This window comes from Eleginops maclovinus, chromosome 17 (genome assembly GCF_036324505.1).
Source record: "Eleginops maclovinus isolate JMC-PN-2008 ecotype Puerto Natales chromosome 17, JC_Emac_rtc_rv5, whole genome shotgun sequence".
In the NCBI taxonomy this organism is placed as follows: Eukaryota; Metazoa; Chordata; class Actinopteri; order Perciformes; family Eleginopidae; genus Eleginops; species Eleginops maclovinus.
Genome location: NC_086365.1, coordinates 15,026,755 through 15,044,058, shown reverse-complemented (window position 1 = coordinate 15,044,058; position 17,304 = coordinate 15,026,755). Strand labels below are relative to the sequence as shown.

At 44.3% G+C, this 17,304-nt stretch overlaps 1 protein-coding gene across 3 annotated transcripts in view; it reads right to left on the bottom strand.

The window, feature by feature from the left end:
- Window positions 1–16,325, bottom strand: part of sbf1 (SET binding factor 1) — a 43,833-nt gene extending 27,508 nt beyond the window's left edge. For all 3 annotated transcript variants that reach the window (XM_063905988.1, XM_063905990.1, XM_063905989.1), the window contains exons 1-5: window positions 16,121–16,325; window positions 4,438–4,523; window positions 3,089–3,226; window positions 2,605–2,733; window positions 2,375–2,485 (exon numbers count right to left, since the gene is read on the bottom strand). In XM_063905988.1, coding sequence (XP_063762058.1) covers window positions 2,375–2,485; window positions 2,605–2,733; window positions 3,089–3,226; window positions 4,438–4,523; window positions 16,121–16,175 — 519 coding nt within the window. In that variant the 5' untranslated portion in view covers window positions 16,176–16,325. The remainder of the gene's footprint in view (window positions 1–2,374; window positions 2,486–2,604; window positions 2,734–3,088; window positions 3,227–4,437; window positions 4,524–16,120) is intronic.
- Window positions 16,326–17,304: the final 979 nt, after the last annotated feature.

The following is a 17,304-nucleotide window of genomic DNA, read 5'->3' as shown; positions in this document are numbered from 1 at the left end:
TCTGTTAACTCTTGCTAAGTGACCGTTGCTAAGGAGAACAGACTGTTGCTAAGGAGGATGAGGCGCAGCCATATCAATCCGCAGAAAGAAGTCTCGTCAATTTACCGTTTGCTGTGACCGACAAACATTCGTTTTTATCCATCAGGAAAAACCGTGGAATATATTTGGCTGTGGATTCAGAATGGCTTAACCGACCCCAGTAAAGGAAAGAGGTGAAGAACTAAAGGATAATGGCCGCCTCACTGCACATCATCCTTACATATTAAGGCTGAACTGACTTTCTTTAAATGAAGGTTTGCTTGTTGAACTCATGTCAGACACAGATAAGAATAACACACGTACTCTACCCTGCTCCGTAATACAATGCTCACTATTTTTGGCGTTACCATGACTAATGTCTAGTGGCAGGGATACATTCATTGTCACATTGCTAGAGTTATTGTGAGTGTGTGTGTGTGTGTGTGTGTGTGTGTGTGTTTGGGAAAGTAATGACAGACATTTAGCGAGGCTGAAGTCCTGTGTGACTTAACGGTGGCAGGAATGTGTGTGAGTGTGTGTTACTGTGTGCTCAGTATTAGAGGCAGAGAACTGTTTGTCCTTACAACAATGTGCATGTACACGAGTGTGTGTTTGATCGAGACGAACCGGGAGTGTGTGAATCGGTGAGTGTTTGTGTTTTCTGGTGTGCAGAAGCCTCCTCTGTGTCCGTGTTAAAACTGATAAGATCCAATCCTATCATTCAGACACCGTGCTGACTGCTAGGAAGCCATCTGCTGCCCCATATGGTCGCACAACAGCTGAACCATAACCTGTGTGTGTGTGTGTGTGTGTGTGTGTGTGTGTGTGTGTGTGTGTGTGTGTGTGTACTCCAGTGTTTTATATATATATTTATTGTTGTGCCTTCTTTTTTATTGTATACCTCTTAATGTGTCTGTATGCATGTGTATAAATATATATATATATTTAAGAGGGCATCTCAATCTCCTGGTTTGAATCACTCTCTCTCACACACACTCTCACACACACACACACACACACACACACACACACACACACACACACACACACACACACACACACACACACACACACACACACACACACACACAGTAAAGTTGACTTGTGATAATCCTTGTTTTAAATGTCTATCTACAGCAGCAACAACTCAGGTTTATGACAAATATGAGGGATAAAAAAAGGGTGAAATGTTTCATCAACAAACAAAAAAGCAGCCCAAAAATAGATCGAAAGCGCCATCAATCACGCCTGATTTGAACAAAACATATTCCTCAAAAGGAAAACAAAACAATCCGATCTGATTGGACAACAGAATCAATAACATTGAGCTGGCTGTTGATTGGTGAAGCTTGCCGAGCGGGAGTTACCTGGAGACAGGCCAGCAGCCAGTCACAGGCCTGAGGGACCCTTTCTAAACTACAAACTGGAGACTCATCTGTCTGTAACAGAGGAACCAGCGTACAAAAGGATGCACATAAATCACACACACACAAACACACACACGTTATAACATCTGGTCAACCCATTTGCATCTGGAGAAAAAAGACCCTGAAGCATTACTTGGACAAAAGCAGATTCTGAAACTGAAATGGAGGAGACAGAATAAACATGATTTCAACCAAAAATATGAGAAAAACACAGAAAAAAATATTACAATAAATGAAGAAACGTTGATTTATCCAGAAATATCACAACACTAGACCAGAATTGAGTTGCTATCTCTGAAATAACACAAACAAACACATTTGTTTAGTTTACGTGGTTATTAATAAAAGGACGGTTGTTTTGTAAAGATTTGAAAGACAATTTCCTTAAATGTCGACTAAAGTGCATGTCTACAAGACAGCTGGGGACTCTGGAACGGTTGTAGAACCAGCTCTATGAAGATTGGTAAAAGCCATCAATTATTCAATAATGCATTCACGGAGAGAAACGTGCGGGCACTTAAGAAGCGATCTACTCGAGCCTCTTCATTGTTTCTCTACACGCTATGCATACATATAAACATGGAGGAGGCTGACAGCTCATACTGTTCTGTTGTACAAGGCTAACACGTATGCAAGTTCAGCCATGGCTGCAGAACGGGCTGTGTTACCGCTGCCTGAAGAAGCTCCCCTGCTGAGCAACGCAAATAAGGAGAGCATCCCACCTGGCCAAGCATGGGGGGGATACTGGAGGATGGGGATGCACCAGGTTCCGACACCAAATCAGGATTCAGTTTGTGCAGGTGTGTGTGTGTGTGTGTGTGTGTGTGTGTGTGTGTGTGTGTGTGTGTGTGTGTGTGTGTGTGTGTGTGTGTGTGTGTGTGTGTGTGTGTGTGTGTGTGTGTGTGTGTGAGAAAGAGATAAGCAGTTACCTGGGAGCCTCCAGCGATAGGGATGATACATGTGAGGAGATTTCCAACCACGGTTTCCAAGGGGACAGTGAGGCCATCTACGTGGACGGTGTAGATCAGACCCAGACAGTTCTGTTCAATCAAAGAGGAGGGGGTTAAACAAAGCATGCCACAGTCTGATTGCTGTAGTGTTAGCGACAGATGAAACAATGCAGCGGCCAGACATTTGTTAGATATGTCCCTGAACGTACCCTGAACACCTCGGTGTAGTCCAGGCGGGACACCAGCACCAGGCTCTTGGGGGCGAAGACCTGAGCCGCTCGGACGACGGCGAGATCATCCTCCACCTCGTCCGCCTCGCTGGCCTCAGCCTTCTGCAGCTGCACAGACACACACATCAACATCAGGCTAACCCTTCACACTGTTTACACACAACATATTCAGTCGAAACAAGATAACGTGCAGGAGTGAAACACACATTTATTGCAACATGTGTTTGTAGGAGAAAAGCTTCACAGATTGTATTCAACGGCTGTATTTCTGGTCATGATTTAGTGCTTAAACACCTGTTAGCCTTCTGCTTACTTCCTGCCATGCTTGTGCGTTTAAAATACGTTGCAAGACTTATATTGCAGTTAAAAATGAGCCATCAAAGAGCACATGTGGGGGGGTTAAGAGCGTATAATTGCACATTTTCTGCACCAAATTGCCCTAATTCAGCTCACTGGTCCTCACCTGTGGGTTGTCCAGGCCCTCCCAGAAGGTGAAGCAGGCACAGTAGTGACGCTCAGAGTTGATGTCGGTCAAAACCGCTACGAAGAAAGAAGCAGGCTGTCGCTCGGGATACAGCTGCCAACCGCTGGGCTGACAGAACTACAGAGGAGGAGGAAGAGGAGGAGGAGGAGGAGACATACATCAGATGTGTACATACCAACATGGGTGACATATCACACAGCATTACATCCCATGATCTCACAGCACCCAGGCTGTTATTAACATAACGAAACAGGTTGTGAAAACTTTCCGTCTACTTTCGCAATATCACCTGACAAAAGAACACGCTGCGCTCATTTATAATCACACTGTAGGCGGTTTAAGGGAAGTCTGGTCAGGTATTTTAAAATATGTATTTGACATTAAGATATTTAAATGGAGAAATATTAGCAATATCAGTTTTACTTCCTCTCCTGGGACATGTCTCCATGCTCTAGTGTTCAGAAAGCTCTTTATGTGTCTCATACTGCCTGTGCTGCAGCTCCTCTTTTCACCCTGTCTGAAACCAGAGCCCAGTCTGCTCCGATTGGTTAGCTGGCCGGCTCTGTTTTGATTGGTCAACCAGCTTATAGATGTGCCGCCCCCTTAGCCTATCACGTACAATGTGTTGGAGCGATAGCCAATAGGAGCGCGGGTGTTCTAAGTGAGGTCACCGTGTTCTGGAACTTTGGGATTTTAGTGATGTCATTATTCACATTTTGCTCATGGGGTTTGCTTTATCTTACAGAACCAGAGTGTGGGATTTAAGTGGGATTTATTGGCAGAACACAGCTTATATTATTTATCAGGTATTCATTAGTGTGTAATGGACTGACTTAGTCCCCTAAAAGAAAATGTCCATTTCACCCAGAATACTGTTTTAGGACAAGCAACCTACTGGGTTTTTTGTAACTCGTAGCGCCTTAGAATGAGTAAAATAAATCTGTCTGTCCAAATGAAAGTGTTGGACAGACAGACTGATGGACGGATCAACCATCTGAGACATTATAATCCTTAAAACCCCCACTGGTGGATACAAAGGTTAGCCTTATTAGCCTTTAGCATGGTTAATGTCTATGGTTTCTGTTTCACTGTAGCTTAACGCTTGAAATGTTTTATTTTCTGCTTTCTGTAAAGCCCTTAGAATTGCCTTGTGGTGAAATATAATACATAAATAAACCTGCCTTGCGAGGACCAACCCTTGTTGTCTCAGTCAGTCCTCATTTCATCAGGTTTTCTTGCCCGATAAATTGAACCCCTGACCCTGACCTTGCCTCGTTTCACCCGCTGATCTACACAGGACCATTATGTGTCTATAAGGGTTGACTTACCAGCTCTACGCCTTGTGGGAATGGGCTGTCCTCCCAGTCTTTCTCAGGAAACCGCTGGAGAATGCGACCTTGACCTTCACCCTCGACTGCAGGGAGACAAACACAGAGGTTAGTGTGTGTTATTTAGACTGTTTGTTGTCTGTTTGTTTCCTCAAATAAGCTCTCTTGCTGATTGTGTTTCTTTCAGAGATTGGTTTGAAGACTGGAAGCGGGGAAAAACAACTAAATGGGTAGCTGTTCCCCGCTGCTGTAGTCTTTTAATACACTAGAAAACTTCTTGAAGTACTAAAATGACAAATAGCAGGAGGCAACAGATAAGTTGAGATCCAGTCTCAGAAGCAGACAGCTGTTTCATGTGTGTATATTGTCACGTTGCTCAGTCCATTTCTGCCGTTGAACAGTAGAGTGATGTGTTAAAATGCCTATTTGCTGCATGTTAATGAGGCCGTTTCCCCTGTTGGCCCGGGTCTGTCCCTCCACAGTAACACAATGACACGACAAAGGCCGACTTATGTAACCAGCACAAGCCCGTCTTTCAGCCGCGTTCAGACTGCTTAATGGCAGCATTCATCTGCATCTCATCACAGAATACACTCGTCCTCCTCACACAGAGGATGTAAATCTAGCATTAAACGGCACAATTTCAAAATGCTATCGCCAGCATTAAACCTTGGAGCTGCCTGGGAGAACTCAAAGGCCTCTGGGCTTTTTTCTACAGGGATCTCAAACCGAGGCACAAACAGAAAGTAGGCCAGCTCCCAAAACACACAGCCCGTTGCAGAAGTGTCTGATTGTGTGTGTGTGTGGATGTTAGTGTGCTGTTCTGGCTGCCTGTGACTCCTCGGTATACTTTCCTGAATCATCAGACAGAGATCTATAAAAGTAGCGCATGTGTCACCTGGCCCGGCCTACTGTCACGTTCTGTAATATGATGCTGTCAGAGGATGACGAGCTGTAGGTGTGTCAGGGCGCACACACACACACACACACACACACATTCACAATGAGAATTAGGGCGTTTTGAGATACACTATCGGCCAATAGTAATGGATTATTCAGCCAGATAAAGCAGGAGGGACAGACTTGTGTAAGTGTAATCAATCCAATTTACTTTTACTGGCTGCTGTCTCATATTTAGACAACTCAAATACTGTAACACAATCTGTAATAACTGTTCAATATATACCTTTATTTAGTTATCTATGCATGCCTCTTAATTCATGTGTTTACTCGCTGTGGGAGTAACAAAGATCTGCTTGAAGTGACACGTAGTCTTCTCACCACCACAGAAACTACACACATGCTGGATGCATTAAGTGTCTCTTGTTGCAAGAGGCTCATTTTCCCTCCAATCTGATTATGTGAAAGATATATGCATGCATAGAAAAGGACTCTATGAAATATACACAAGAGTTAAATGCTTCTAATGACCTTAAAAACCAGCAATTACTCAGAGAAATGACAGCAAAATAGAAACTGTGCAATAAGGCTAAAAAGTCCACAGCACGGTTCGATCCCAGCCCCTGCAGTCAACATGTCGATGTATGCTTGGGTACATACTGAACCCCTGAGTTGCTCCCGATGGTGTGTGAGTGTGTGTGAATGTGTGTGAGTGTTAGCTTCCCTAGAGCAAGGGGTACTGCTCTGCTTGAACGAGGTGTGGATGGGTGAATGGCTCGTATGTGAAGCGCTTTGAAGGGTCGAAGAGACTTGATAAAGCTTTGCAAAAACATTGAACTTAGACAGGAGAATATTACCGAAAAAGAGGCTGGGTATAACATCCCTGCAGACAGACGCCTGTTTGCATCCCTAAATAAATTCCAGAGCCAGTGCCGACATTGAATTAGCTCATAAAACTGAAATGAAATGACAAGCCTGTTTCCTCTGAGGCTGATCCAACACTCAACTGAAAGCAACCTGTGCCTGCAGCAGGCCAGCCGTTTAAACATGGGGAAATGACCGTATCACATTAGCATGATGGTAAAAGGTAAGTGTGATGCAAAGGGAATCATGTCAAGTTGTTTAAATCTCTCACACAACAGGCTTGATGCGAGTGGGAAAAACTGTTCCTGCAAGGCCAGACTACAGGTTCCAACAACCAGTGCAGCTTGGCATCTGTACGTTAAGGTAATTCAACAAGCTTCTCATCTCCAATCGAGCCCTCACTTCTCTCACTGCAGTTCGGACTTCAGAGGTGACAAAAACAATCATCAAACACCTTACTTCACCGAGCTGCTGTCATGGTTTTGATATCCGATGCCAAAAGTGCGTCGCATAAAGTTATCAGTAGTGTTTAGTCGGCATGCAAATGTTAAACACTATCAGTCTGCAGGGGGGGGGGGAGGTGTGAACAGTGGGCAGAGTTCAGTGTCCTCGTAGGAATGTGTGACATTCAACTATCAGCAGGATCAGCTGCCTAACAACAACAACAACAGGTTATTACTCAGATCCATTTGAGGCGGGAACTGTTCAAACATCCAGAGACTTTTTGGCAGCAGCTCGTCCTTGCTTTCTTTTCCTGGTCCTTCAGCACATCTCCATCTCAGGATATAATCATGAACTGTATGGTAGGTTTTCATCAGTACATCACGTGTACTATCTGCTCCTGGAAAGCCTGTCGTTCCATGTCTCGCTTAGAAAGAAAAAGAAATATGTCCTGCTGACCATGCATGCACACACAACGTATATTACACTGCAAGTAACTCTGCACGTTACTACTTTGCACTTCTGGTTAGATGATAACTGCGTTTCTTTGTCCTTATACTTGTACTCATGAAGCTGAATGTAATCTAATCTATAATAGCTCTGTTCCCTACTTTTAAAAGCTCAAACAAACAATGAACATACCTCATTCTTAATCTCCTCCCCTCATTTTCTAACTTGGATAAATGCCTCCAAAGTTGTTAAACTAAAAGAATAACAACTACTTAAAAACCAGCGTTAACAAAGAGTTAGAGTCTGATTGAACACCTCTGAAAGACAGGTGATAGATATGCTAAAATAAAACGGACTGCTGTGAGGCTGCTGCACTTTTATTTCGTCCACCTCGTGAACTGGAAGGAGTGTGTTCCAGCAGCTGTGTGTTCTCAGTGTGTGAACCGCACTATCAGAGAGTCACAATCAGTGCTGAGCCGCCACAGAGAGGCAGCCGAGCTCAGCAAGGAGCAGCAGAGCCAGACTAGCTTTCAATAGATCAGTCGAGTCTAGACGTAAAGCTTAGGTGTTCATAATGATTTAAAACTGGACCGCTTACGTCAGATGTTTCTTTAAGTAGCTAGCCAGTGTCTGATATCATTGCTAATCGGTGCTAGCTCGACACGTAGCATTTCTAGGCTATCCAGACCTCTTCCTCGTGTTCACAAGCTTCTTAGACTTCTTTCATTTCCAGTATTTCTCCAACTTTGTCTTGCTTTCGGTTGATTTTCCAGCTTTTTTCGATTGTTCATCCCACTCTTTTTATTGCCGATTTGACGACTTTTGCAGCTTTATTTGACTTGAGAGAGTTGGTTTACTAGCTCCCTAATATTTAGCCTGATATTGACACCAAAAAGCCATTTTACCACCCTTTACTATGTCCGTTTGAATTAACCAGCAAACCCTTAAACAACCATACAGAGGTCAGCACAGGAAGCTGAGGACACATATTGTTTATGTTTTGGTTGAAAATTCCACCATTCTGCAGGATAACAGATTCAATCACCGCCTCATGCCGCCCACATCCAACAACAACAACAGAGCCACAAAAATACAAAAATAAAATGGAAAGGAGAGATAGAGATTGGCCTCAAGAGGACGAGAGGCGGGAGCAGGAGAGGAAATGTGGGTCATTCATAGTGTGTGTGTGTGTGTGTGTGTGTGTGTGTGTGTGTGTGTGTGTGTGTGTCACGCTGTTGGTGCTGAACCAGACCACAGCTTCTCGTGCGCAGACTTCCAAACCACAGTGACACGACATCAGGCGGTTTCCACGGTGACTGCAGCAACCAGGACAAAAGAGCCCCGCGCCTTTTGTGCTTCGGTGCGTCTTTGTGTGCATGTACAGTGTGTGTGTGTGTGTGTGTGTGTGTGTGTGTGTGTGTGTGTGTGTGTGTGTGTGCAGATTTGCAACCACGCACAAATTAAGGGAATACAATTTGGGTTGCAGACCATGTCAGCTTGTATGTGGTGCTTAACAGCGTGTTTACAGATAGTTCTTGAAATAACTGCAGCTGAAAAAGTATGCATGTCTTGTTTGCTCCCCCTAACGTAGCCTTGCTGGGATTTTTTAAGGAATAAATAACAGCACTTTACTCATCATTTGTGAGTAATGATGAGGATTAAAACCTTACTTCCTCGCAGCTTACCTATCAGGGTGGCTAGCAAACGTTTTAGCAACAGCTCTGTTTCAGGAGGACAGTTAAATAAAGACACCATGATGGCTAGGTGTAGGATTTGGTGCAGCTTTTGCCTCAAGATCAGGGTTTGAGGGACCTTTATGCATTTACCCGCTTTCATTTCTGATGATTACAACACAAGTTAAAGGGGAAATCAGGAGGATTTAGGATCAGCCGTGCATTAGAAACATTCGTAGAGTTCAAGCCTTTGCATGAAAACTATGACATCATTCCATCTCCACCCTCTGACAGGGCTCTCCGCTGTCCACCCAGTGTGTGTGCAGTATTACACAATCACAAATGCATGCACCGACACTGAAGTGTGAGTCAAAGCGACACACAGACATGCTCTTGAGCGATTAACGCCTAGACATCGAAGTCTGAATTTCAAAGAAAAGTCCTGCATGAATGAAAATAAAGACGCTGCTTCATCTGAACACCACCGTCGCCCTGGAGATGCTGGATGCATTTCCTTTGAGCAAAAGCTCTTCAGTCAACTCAAATCCTTCCTGCAAAACCAATTCCCCCCCACCCTCTCCATTACCCCGAATCCCATGAACAGGAATGAAACGCTTTGCAGGAGGGGAAGTGAGTTCAAAGAGGCGCACTAGTCACTAAAACCGTTTCAGTTTTAAACAGCTCGTGGCTTCAGCTATGATTCACAAGAAATGGTCACAGACTGATGATCAATAACATGACTTTTTAAATATTCTCACTTCTCTTTTTGCAGCTACAGGTGGCTGTCTGGAAGTGCACTCTGCTTTACTGAGTCACAAGAGACGGGGGACCTGCCAACGCTCACAGCACACACACCAGCCGCTCTCCAGACACTCTGAGGAGGGACTAAATACATCCAGGACTGAACGCACACACCCCTCGGCTTGTTTAATTGTGGTCCTGAATCAGTGCACTGGTTTGAATTGCTTTTAATTGCAGACAAACAAACCAAATAATGAAAAAGTGAAGAAATGTAAATGTTAGTTACTCATTTTGTCTCTGTGTTCCCATTACTTATTGTAAGGAGCAAACACTCTTTTGAAACACTCCCAGTGCGGGAGGATGCCACGTGGAGGACATAGACTTAAAAAACAACTGTCAAAAAGATGTCCAGGAAACATCGCCTCCTCCTCTTGTGTTCAGCATGCGTGTTTTCCAGTGGCTGAAACATAACACTGATGCTGGTTTTACTTCCAGAAATGAGGGGCAGGATTTAGGACTCATCAGTGGATGACAATCACATGATGAGGAAGGCCTGCATGCTGACAAGATGCTGCCACCTCTGAAGGAGCTCCAAGTGGACGTATGGTGCGAGAAGATTCTGGTTCATTTGAATAATTCACAAACGCATCATGAAGTCAGGGTAACGATTGAGAGGAGTACTGTGAGAGTTAGCAGAGGATATGGCTCTCTGAACGCAGAATCAGATTACACCTCAGACACAATGACATACAGGAAGTACGGTGTAAACGTAAGCATCCCTTCAAGAGACGAGATGCAAACAAGACTTCCGCATGCGTCCCCAGAACTCTGCGACAGGAAACACGATAAGGGTGGGCTAATGCACTTAATCACTTATCTTGTGACACAGACCTTTGTCTCTGCTCAGAAATCAGTTACATCGACCACAACACATCTTTACTAACTCAGCATTTATGCTAGGGATGTTCTTGAGTTAAATTCTATGATTCCCACTACCAATTTCCACGACGAGGTCTAAAACTGAATGTAAATAAATGCTGTAAACCTCCTTTATTACCAGATAGTGAGAAAGTTCATAATATCCTCTTAAAAGAAGTGGAGTTATTCAACTTTCTCGCCAACAAAACCCATTTCACAAGACTTAAATTGAGCATATCATGAACCCAAAAGCAAATTCTACTGTGTAGTGAACATCATTTGCACACAACTGCATTAAAACTCTACATTTTAGTTTCATCATTTTTCTCTGTGCACGTCAGACTTAATACTGCAGAACAAGACATCAAACCACGTCTGGACCAATGACAGGGCTTTAATCTGCACATTCTGACCAATCACAGGCTACGGAGGAGATTAGAGCCGGCACAGTGGATGTCTGGGAGGGTGATTTGCTTTTATTCCTCAACAGGCCGTCTTATCAGAGAGGAAACCTAATCTTCCAGTCACTCAATCTGTGTTTTGGGGATTGAAAATCATTTAAAATCCATTAAGCATTCACAACTACGCTGATAGCGAAAAATACGGCCGTGGAAAAGAGACTTCTTTTAATACGATGTTGTGCAATAATCCCTTTTATGTGTGCGTCCCACAGTCTGAAGCTTGGCAGGGTTTTGCTGAGATGTGTTTCCCACAGCAGCCTCACACACAAATGACAAACCCCCCCTATCTTGAGATCCTGTGTGCTGCAAACATGCTGGAGTCACCCCTTGGGGATCTCAGTGATTGCTCCAACAGGCCGACTGAGAGCCGCTCTGACTCAGCCTTTGTCCCGAGAGGGGACAGAGATTCTTCAAATTCCAGGGAAACCATCAAAGCACCAAGCACCAGGGCATCCCTCACACTCACACACACACACACACACGCGCACACGCAGGGGCCCTGGGGCCACAGTCATCCCCATGAACAAGAAGTATTCAGCCAGACTGCTGTAACACACACACACACACACACACACACACACACACACACACACATATACAGCTGCATATCAGAAGCACACAAAATGACACCCATTCCTAGTCATGATGAGAAATGCACTGCTCAATATGGGGTTACATTGCCGTGGTAACACAGCAAACACCCACAGACAGCCACACATAGAGGAGCTCACACACACACACACACACACACACACACACACGCACACACAACCGCAGCCAGGACCCGGCGTCACTCGGCCCCCTATGAAAGGCAGATTGTGCGGGCTATTTCTGGAGGGCCTGCAGCGATGGAGGAAGTGGCTGCCCACAGGCAGGCACTGCTGGCAGCATCATACACACTCCTCTCTCTCCTCCACACACACACACACACACACACACACACACACACACACACACACACACACACACACACAGCTTCATATTGGCTTCTATCTGAGAGGTTTCCATAACTCCTTCAAGCTGCATGTAGTTTCATCCACGCTCCACTGACTGCATCTGTGAGCCCAACATAAATTAGTCACAGCTTTGTCACCGTAACGGTATTCCTCCCTCCTCCTGATCTGCTGTTTCTCAGTGGAATCGAAAGTGAGGTATTGTCGAAATTGCATCGTCTTAATTGAATGAAGCGAGCACACACTAACTCTACTTTCCCTGTAATGTAATAGGTTGTCAAGCATTATGTTTCTCTATAACTTCCCTTCTCTAATATCATTTTGCACTTCATAATTAAATGATAACTCGTTTTTACTCCCGTCTTTACACTGGTTACCCTTTGTTATTAATTGATAAGGCACTACATGGCTGTGCAGCAGACTACCTCTCAGAGATGCTTTTGGTTTACAAATCAGGCCCCTGATATCCCCTGGTTCCTCTCTTTTAGCTTTCCCAAAAAGCAGAACAAAAACATTTCCAAGCAACTGGAAAGACTGCATGGTGACACCCTGTACCTGCGTATTGAGATATGAAACAAACTACATCATGAAAGGAGATGTTGACCATATCGCAGAGCCCTAGCCGCAAAAGTCTGAGAAAAATATTGGTTAAATGTTCAAGAGATTATCCGGAGTTATCAGAGCTCAGGACACCTTGGTTAGCTCAAGTTTTAAGGCTCAACCAAACACATAATAACGCTTTTAATCAGGATCTGATCTACAAATACTTCACGAGTATCAATCAATAAAACTTGATTTATACAGCCTGGTATTACAGTTTATACATCGCTTGAGGGGGCTTTACGGTGGGTACAGCATAATGCCTGTCCTTAGACCCCCGCAGTAACAAGGAGAAACAATTAACAGGGAAAACTATGAAAAATGAAAGGAAATTAAAGCCAGATTGTAGTACTGAGGTGTGACACCCAACCCCAAGAGGTAACCATTTGCTTTTTCACAACTGGATGAATGAGACAATTTCATATAGAGCCACAAACAAGTCACAGCCCACTGCTTCAAGGCTTTTGTTTTATTTACAATCGTATTGTAGCAACCGTGTCCCAACTGTACCATCGTGACAACACAGGCAGAGACAGAGGGAACCTGAGATTTGTAAACACAAAGCTCAGTCCGCCCTGGGTGTATGTCTCTGTGGCAGCGCTGGGTTCTGATGTTGTGAATGGCCCTAACTCCATTGCATGTGTTGTGTGAGTGTGAGTGTGAGTGTGAGTGTGAGAGTGTGTGTGTGTGTGTGTGTGTGTGTATAGAATCCTTCAGCGGCGGATTGGTGTGTGCTGCCTGAAAACAACTATTCTGCATTGTCTCCGGCCGCTGCTGCAATGACCCGCACTCTTAAACTGCTCGGCCAGAGGCACACAGATGGAGCTACAATAGAGCCTGTATGTTAGCATCTGTGTGTGTGTGTGTGTGTGTGTGTGTGTGTGTGTGTGTGTGTGTGTGTGTGTGTGTGTGTGTGTCTCGTCACTCATTTATAAGAGTGCCTTACACAGTTGCCGACGCGCCCCTTTCCTGGTTTTTAGACTCACACACAGGGAGACGATATGAATTTCGGCTCTAAACTCGAGCCTCCCTCAGGTCCTCTCCCCAGTTTCCTGTTCGGCCCTTTTGGACACCATATGCATTTGGCTGAGGTGGCGCAGAGGAATCGCTGTCAAAACACAGTGACATGCTGTGGAGCTCCTCAAGAGACATTTATATAGGAGGGACCACACCCCGGCTGCAACTATGGACTCTTCCAACCCATGAGCAGCCATCTTGGCTCTAAGCAAGATCCAGTGATAGCATACCTTAGCATCTAGGTTGAGCCCAGTGTGAGCAACCTGACACCTGAGAGACAAATGTAGAGGGTGGATAAAAGATTTAAAGCTCTGCCTCCAGGGTTTGCATGTGTTTAACAAGTCAAACAGGGGTTTACGTCGCGAACAGGAACAGAAAAGAATTCAGCCTGCAGGATGTTTCTGTTTGTACACACCCACAGGGGTTTGTGAGAGGCAGACGAGCAGCGATGATGTCAGACCTGAAAACCTGTCAGTGCCCACGCTTGCAAAACATTCCACTGTTTGAGTGACAACCAGGAACCAGTCACACACACACACAAACACACACACACACACACACACACACACACACACACACACACACACACACACACACACACACACACACACACACAGGATGTATGAAGTATTCAAACACAAGAGGAAACTCCACTGTGCTTAAGAATTCCTGGTATTATTGAAGACCATTTATTCTAAATAACAGCCAAGTGTTTTCTTTGAAATACCACGCAAGGCAACCGCTGTTTCTCATTCGATTTGAGAAATACTGAACTAACTTCTTAGTGTCAAAGGTTTATTTGTTTGCCTTTGGGTGTTTACCTGATTACAATTAGTTCATAAAGCTTTTCAAATATAGAAACTCAATAATCTGATACACATGCTGCACCACTTTAGTGCCATTTAATGCCACACCACCTTCCTAGACTCACTGCAGATTAGAGTATATCCTGTAATTAGCATCCGGATGAACAGGATCCAGAACTGATTTTGAATCAAGAATCAAAAATGAACTGAATCGCTACATACTGAACATTTCCAACCCCAAAAAACTATCAAAAATGATTGTCAAAAATAACAAAAACAGACAAAAATATTTGGAAATGCACTACTGCCTACTACTGATGCTGCAACATATAATTGCTTAATGAGCATGCCCACACGTACAGTATACACCTCTTTAATGGGGTTGGCAGGGCTATGTGAGGATTTACACAAACTAGGAGAGCATAAGACAGTTGGAGAAGTAAAGACTGTGCAGAATCGTATCGATCTAACTGCAGAGGATGAATAATTATGTACTGCCTGGGAATTACATAATGGCAATGTTGATGCTGATGGTAACAATTAGGCTATTGGAAACCCAATGTCTCCACCTAAAAGCAGCGAGGAAGCAGAAGTAGGGCACCGCCAACAATCATCATCACCCTTAAGTGTTTGGGTTTACAAGGCTTGGGAGCCTTGATTCATTAGAGCAACTGTGGCTTTAATGTCTGGGTCCCAGATGCTTTTTACTGGCCCGTTCTGCGCTGCACTGCATTCAGGCAGAGTCGAACAGGAAGGAGAGTTTCTGCAGCGTTTGCAGTGTCCACGTTATAACATCCTGTATTCACCCCCACTCAAAAAAGAAATACAAGGTGTAATAGGTGCAATGTGATGTTGGTTGCTCCAGCATAATGAAGATAAAAGCCAGTTTCTCTGCCTTGCTTTTAGCCATAGGGACTTGTCATGTTACAATTTGCCTCTTGTGAATAAATCATAGGCAGAAAATCCACTCTATATAAAAGACTCGTTACAAGATGCATGCTTCCATTGGGTAGTTGGGTTGAATATTTCATGATTAACCGAGCCATTATACTGCACAGATCTAGGCCAAGGCTCCAGCTGAAGGGAGGGGGGGGCTCAGATAACGGTCCAAACCCCGTCCCAACAACACAAGGGAACACAGCTCCGGTCCGAGGGGGCTCAGGGAGGGGCAAAGCAATCTGGGTTAATCCACACAAAACACACACAAAGAGAACAACCAACAGAACCCGTTAAGGCGAAGCATCGATGTCCAGTTTAAAAAATGTTACGTTTAAAGTAATTCAAAGCGGAAATTAGCAGGGTTTTCGTGCAAAACTGTCCCAAGTTAGTGCTGAGGATCCTGCAGCCACAACACTGACAACCCGCTGTCCTGCAGATTCTGTGCAAAGTTTAAAATTCCCCTTTTTAAATGGCGAATGTTGCACAAGAAACATCTGTTAATGAGACAACTGGGGAATATGGAGCTAAAACTGTGAATAAATCCGTTTTAGATCACAGGCTAACATAAGCTCTTAGCACAAAAAGTTAGCCTCACTTTGCTGTCATCATACTAACACCTATAGCTACTTGTGTTAAAGTAAAAACCTCCCTCAGGGTAAATCACTGCTTGAGAGTTGTGAATTCAATGTGTTGCCCTGTTTGAAATGCTTGACATTAGCTCAGTGGTTAGCATTTAGGCACACTAATCCCATGAGGCCTAGCGCATCCTCGGTGTAAAGTGGAAGGCTAACCTCCCGCTGACGTCACCTAGCGTGGGACAGTTGAGAGTAACGTCCCGGTCCCCGCCTCCTTCTGTTTACCAACGGCTGATAATACGCCGTTAAAAAGCTAGCAGCTAGCAGGCTAACTGAAGGACCCACCTCGCTTGTCGAGATCGTAACCGACCACCAGATAGTAGTCGGCGAGTCTGGCCATCTTTGGAGCTCACGGCCACAAGGCTGTCTCGTTAAATCCTTCTTCTGTTTTTGCCGTCAAATTTCCATTTACGTCCTACCGGCAATTGACACATGACGGGCGACAGTAGCATCCTTCCTCCAGCTGCACCCCGCCGCCATACTGTCAGCTCGCTGCCCTGACAGAGAGTCTGCGCACTGAGGGACGAGAGGGAGGGTCAGGAATGTCCCGTGTGAGGAGCCTCAAGCTCAGGGGCCACAAATCCGACCAAACCCTGTTATAAACTAGGATCAAACCCAGCAGGACCGTCGCTAGAGGGCTTCTTTTAGGCAAATACGTGTATTGGCATTTCGTAGTTTTTTGTAAGCAAAATATATTACACAAATATAGGAATGTCCCCCATCTTTTATAGAAGGTATCCGGCTTTCCTCTTTTTATTAAGTGTTGGAATCACAGGAAAAAATCCAAGAATTCTGAGTTTTGGACATTCAGACATTAAACCCAGATAATCTGTTCCAAAATTCCTGTTAGAGGTGGTGACAATATTATTAACCCTAAATTAAAGAGGACCCTTAAAAGATCTGTGTTACTTTATCTTAAACAGGTATACAAAAGACATTTTTATTTCATGAGGGCCTAGATTCAAGATTCAAGTTGTAAATATTCATACTGTGACATGTTGATTCTTGTTTTAAAAACAATATTATTATCTTGTGTGTATTCTCATGTGTATTATCTGTGTATCAATAAAGGTCCATCTTATCTTAAGCCCCAGGCCCCTCCAACAATGCAACATAAATATATACAAGACATAAAACAATAACACACATTTAAAAAAACCAAATTACTTTATTCAAAGTGGAGAGCTGTGCTGGTTTTAAAGATGGCTGAGGAACACTGGCACTATGCTAAATGAGAAAACCTTGGCATGATGCTGTAGTGTCACTTAGGATAGATAACATGTCAGTGGGATGTGAGGAAGGTTCCGTATCCGCGTGGCCCGTCCTTGGCTGTCAGCGCTGTAACAACCCCAAGAGAATATCAACACTTCCTGTGCCGGGACCTTTGACCTAAAGTACTTATCACTCTCTGGTTGAAAACAATCCCGAGCATTGGATGTCACATTTTTCTCTAAGAGCTTTGTTTTCCC